General features: G+C 29.6%; 1 protein-coding gene across 1 annotated transcript; it reads left to right on the top strand.

The window, feature by feature from the left end:
* Positions 1–1,234: 1,234 nt before the first annotated feature.
* LOC107844990 (expansin-B15-like) lies at positions 1,235–2,949 on the top strand. The gene is made up of 4 exons (XM_016689293.2): positions 1,235–1,436; positions 1,797–1,912; positions 2,345–2,526; positions 2,628–2,949. Exons 1-4 carry the CDS (start codon positions 1,283–1,285, stop codon positions 2,947–2,949), a joined length of 774 nt encoding a protein of 257 aa, XP_016544779.2. The 5' UTR covers positions 1,235–1,282.
* Positions 2,950–5,165: the final 2,216 nt, after the last annotated feature.

Genomic DNA, 5,165 nt, shown 5'->3' with positions numbered 1-5,165 from the left:
ACAAATCACCCTATCACTATTAATTAAAAAAAAAACATGAAAAAAGTTACGTCGAATTAATACAAATAAAAAAAGGAAAAAAATTGAATAAAAAAATCAAATAATAAAAAGATAAATAAAGGAGATTAAAGAAAAGGGCAAGCTTGTGAGAGCCACATGAGGTTTGAAAAAAATTACTTAAATAGAATTATAGTTTAAGTAAATATTTATATAAAATAGTATTTTAATTGATTTAAAAGTGTATTAAATATTAATAGTGTTTATCTCTAATAAATAATTAAATAATTACTCCTATATAAGATAGTATTTTAATTGATTAGAATTACACTAAAATAAATCCTAATTTTCTTTGAAATAAGTTTCTGGTTATAAATTTTCATTAGACTTCTGGGGAAAAGATTCATATAAGGGTATAAAAATTACTAGACTTTATTTCTTTTATATTAGGAGTCTTACTTAATTCGACTAAGGAAAAAATTGAAAAACTATGGAAGTAAAAATATTAAAGCACGGTAGTTATTTGTTTGGAACTGTAAGGAAAGTTTCTTTTTTTTTTTTTTTTGGAATTTTTAGAGTATAATATTATTAGTGTTTATTTATAGCTAGAATTTTATTTGAAAAATATAAGAAAAGACATTTTTGTCTATTACGGAGTCTTCTAATAAAGGGTAAAAAGTTCAAATCACTTTTGTAAAGGCCTTCACACTTTTAATATATTATTATTATTATTATTATTATTATTATTATTATTATTATTATTATTATTATTATTATAGATATAGATTATAGATTATAAATTATAGATAGATAGATTATAGATAAAGATTATAAGTTATCTCAAGATTATAGCATTCAGAAATTAATCCCAAGAGCTTTTGATAGAGTAGATAAAGATATATCAACTAATATTGGCAAGTGAAAGAGATAACATTTGATTATGTGACATAGTAAGTAGTTACCATCCCTTAATGAACCTACCCAGTTGTTCTTTAATTAAACGTTTGATTATGTAACATTTGATTGTGTAAAAGAGCTCTTGAAGTACTGACTAAATATCAATAAAGAGATTTAATTTTTTGGTAATTAGTTTTGATATAATATTGTATAAAATCAAGGATCATTAAAATCATTTTGGATATCTTATTCTTAATTTTTGGTAAGAATTATATTGTTGTCCACTATATAAAGAGCGTCAATACCATAAAGTTTCTCCAAACAAAATTAGAAGAAAGTTTTAAGGACACTAAACTCTTAATTCTTTCTAGTAGTTAATTAATCAAGCATGAGTTTTAATCTCCCTTTTATTTTCACTTTTTTAGCTCTATGTTTATTTCAATATTGCACTTGTGCACATGTTAAATCACTCAATGCTTCTTTAGCTGGTTTTCAACCAGCAGTAGCAACATTTTATGGCTCTCCAACTGGAGCAGGATCTGGTAATTAATTAATTATGCCACTCTATCTAGTAAACTTAACTGGTAAAGTTGATGTGACGTAACGAGGAGTTCACGGTTATAAGTCGTGGAAACAACCCCTTACATATTTGTAAGATCGGGTTGTGTAGAATAGATCCTTGCAGTTTGATCTTTCCCCCGACTCCGCATATAGAGGCAGCTTTAATACACCGGACTGCCTTTTTCAATCTAGTAAAACTGTTAATAATTTGCACTAATTGACATTGTTTTGTTTAATTAATTAGTTGATTACACTAAGTTTTGGATTTTTTTTATTTTTTTTTTTTGTATCTTGCAAAAACATACGACTAATTATTGATTTTTATTTTGTCATGTTATAAGATGGAGTAGCTTGTGGTTATACAAATGCTGTATCACAGTCCCCTTTCAATTCCTTTGTATCTGCTGGAAATGGTCCTCTCTTCAGGAAAGGTTTAGGCTGCGGAGCGTGCTACCAGGTATACATACATATATTATATTGGGATGGTTACTGATATATATATTGTTCGGCTAATTAATTTACCAACATGATCGAAATATACGCATTTTAGATATACAATCTGTGTATATGTTGTTTTACTAACATGATCGAAATATACATATTCTATATATACTATCGGTGTATATGGTGTGTATAGATATATATATTATATGTATATTTTAAATAAGTATACACTACATATACATTATTCTTGCCCGTATTATTAAGTTTATTTTAATGATTGAGCTATTTTATACAGGTAATTAATTGTCTATAATAAGTGAAATTAATAACACAAAACATAAGTAACGTGTTACAAATTGCACTGATAGTTACGATATCAGTACATATGAGTAAAATCCTTCGATAAATGAATCTAATGACGTGTACATATGTTACGAAATTATAGGTGATTTGTAATCTAGCCCCTTGCTCAGGAAAGCCAGTGACAGTGACCATTACAGATGAATGCCCTAGCTGTTCAGGTGCTGTTCATTTTGATTTAAGTGGAACTGCCATGGGTGCTCTGGCCAAGCCCGGTCAAGCTAACGCGTTACGTAATTTGGGAAATGTTGCAATTTCTTACCAAAGGTACGCATAATATTTATAGCTATTGTAATGTTTGTAGATTAATAACATGTTATAACATATTACTTACCAGAGACATGACTCATGAGCTCATATTGTTGCAGGGTTCCATGTCAATATAAGACGAAAATCGCGTTCAAGGTGGACCCGGGTTCAAACCCAAACTTCTTATCAGTAAATGTAGAGTTTGAAAATGCAGATGGTGATCTTAATTTAGTAGAGTTTCTTCCATCAGGATCTACTCAGTCAATAACTGCAAATCATGTATTTGGAGCAACATGGAGTAGTAATATTAATCCTTCAACACAACCAGCACCATACTCAATAAGGATCACAACTGAATTCAACAAGAAACTTACTGCTACGAATGTTATTCCAATAGGATGGAAGCCTGGACAAACCTATGTGTCCAATGTCAATTTTTAGTTCATGTGGTACTGAATGTAAACACAAAAAATAAAACTCCTTTCAATTTATTAGACAATAAAATGAATGAAGAGAAATAAAGTTTGTCATTAATTCGGCGTGGCGAAAGATGATCTCGAACGTTCCTTTTGGAAATTAAATAAACTTATCATTTAAGATTATTTTTTCCATTACTTTTTTTAAAAAAAATAATCAAAGTCCTATTTAGTTTTTTCTTGTCACCATTCAGGGGCGGAGCCAGCCTTTGGCATGGGGTTTACCCAGGGGCGGAGCCAGCCCTCTTTAGGAGGTTCGTCCGAATCTACTTCAACGAAAAAATATACTATTTATGCATAATTAAAATTATTTTTTATGTAGTTATAGTAGGTGTTGAACCTCTCTTTGACTTAGTTTTCTTTGAATATTGAAGCCCCTTACTTGAAATCCTAGCTCCGCCTCTGGGTTTACAGAACCTCCTTTGCCGAAAAATTATACTATTTATACATCACTAAAATTATGTTTTATGTATATATAATAGATGTCGAACCCACTTCAATTAGTTTTTCTTCAAATTTTGAACCTCGTTATGGAAATTTGATTCCACTCTGCACCACTTTCGTATCAATTATAAGTTTCACACCTTCATTATTTGTTAGTTTTCAAGACTTTATATGATTTGCATGCTTTCTTGTTAAAAATGTGTTTCTCCGTTTGTTACGTTCTTATCCCATAAATTCTAGATACACCCTTTTAGGAAGTAGTCTATTCGACTTAATTGCTGGACATCCTTTGAGGTACTTATTAACTCGTTTGGCCCTGTCATGTCGTGTGAAATGTTTTAAGTGCGTAGTTCGAAGCTGCTGAATAAAATAACTAAAAGAAAAAAAGCCCCAATACACAGGATATATGTGTTAACAATTGGACCAACTATCACTAAGTTAGACACTTCCCTTGTTTACAATTGGTTCAATATATAATATATACCTTTTAAATTTATAAAAACTGCTTATATATACGTATATATACAGTGTAATTTTTCAACGAAGTGGGTTCATATGAACCCACTTAAACCTATGTGGGTCCGTTCCTGGGCGAAACCACCTTATGATTAGGGGTTCACCCAAACCCCCTTCGATGAAAAATTATATTATTTATACATAATTAAAATTATTATTTATGTATATATAATTGATGTTAAACCCACTTCAACTAATTTGTGTGCCTACTTTTGATTTTGAACCCCTTTACTAAAAATTCTTTCTCCTCCAACATAAGTTATGAAACTTATGGCTAGATGTATATTCTCTTAGGCTAAGTAGATAGGTTCCGTTGATTTCAGTGCAGCGCTGCAGTTCCTTCTCAGACATATTATTATTATTCCTTGGAATGCCTTCATTTTGGAATAAGTGAATTGTTGAAGTATTTATTGGTGTTTCAAACATAATTTTTTTTTAAATTTGTCCTTATGATTTAACAACCAATTAACTTTTGAAAAGGTATTACAAAATCAACTTTTTCTTTTTGGGATAAAAATGGAAAGCTGTATTAAATTTATGTCTTTAATTTTTTTTCTTAATATGTGTGCCAAAATCCAACAATTCATTTATTATGAAACGGAGGGAGTATTAGATTTCAAATTTTTAGAGGTTCGTGATGTCTGTGAGTTATGTTTGATTAGATGATATTTCACTAAGTTCATTATTCAGTTTTCTGTCTTTATTAAATAATCACTTTATTATTATTTTTTTCTCTTATTAAAGGCCGATTTCAGATATGAATTTAAATAATGGATAACTTACATAAATCTTTAAAAATATATTAAATTTTGATTATTTTATTAGTTACATTTTATTCCGATTTTTTGAAATGGTGATACATATGTTAGACGGTGATACATATAAAAAAGTGATATATTTGAAACTGACTAGATATTTATTTAAGGAAGTAACAGATTCTCTTTTATTCTGTTGAGCAAATCACGCACAATCAGTTACATAATTAATCACCACAGAACTAATTAAAATTCTCTAAGAAGGGGTAGCAGCAAGGGAGACTAACATCTCTTTGCATGTTCTAAGGCTGACATAGTGATCCACGTACCTATCTTCACTAATTGACATGAGCAATTTTTTCATCACACCCCATCCCACCGCGATAATGAAAAAAAATAGAGTAATTTTATTGTTAAACAAGAAAAGGCAGTTGAAGAATGGCCTTTTCAGAGTTCCATTCTCATA

This window comes from Capsicum annuum, chromosome 10, assembly GCF_002878395.1.
Source record: "Capsicum annuum cultivar UCD-10X-F1 chromosome 10, UCD10Xv1.1, whole genome shotgun sequence".
Taxonomy (NCBI): Eukaryota; Viridiplantae; Streptophyta; class Magnoliopsida; order Solanales; family Solanaceae; genus Capsicum; species Capsicum annuum.
The sequence above is the reverse complement of the archived record's forward strand: the minus strand, read 5'-3'. Positions and strand labels throughout refer to the sequence as shown.

Excerpts from the sequence above, each read along its gene's own strand:
- LOC107844990 (XM_016689293.2), top strand. The coding sequence starts at position 1,283 with ATGAGTTTTAATCTCCCTTTTATTTTCACTTTTTTAGCTCTATGTTTA. Across the intron at positions 1,437-1,796 it reads TCCAACTGGAGCAGGATCTG|ATGGAGTAGCTTGTGGTTAT; the intron begins GTAATTAATTAA and ends TCATGTTATAAG. Across the intron at positions 1,913-2,344 it reads GCTGCGGAGCGTGCTACCAG|GTGATTTGTAATCTAGCCCC; the intron begins GTATACATACAT and ends ACGAAATTATAG.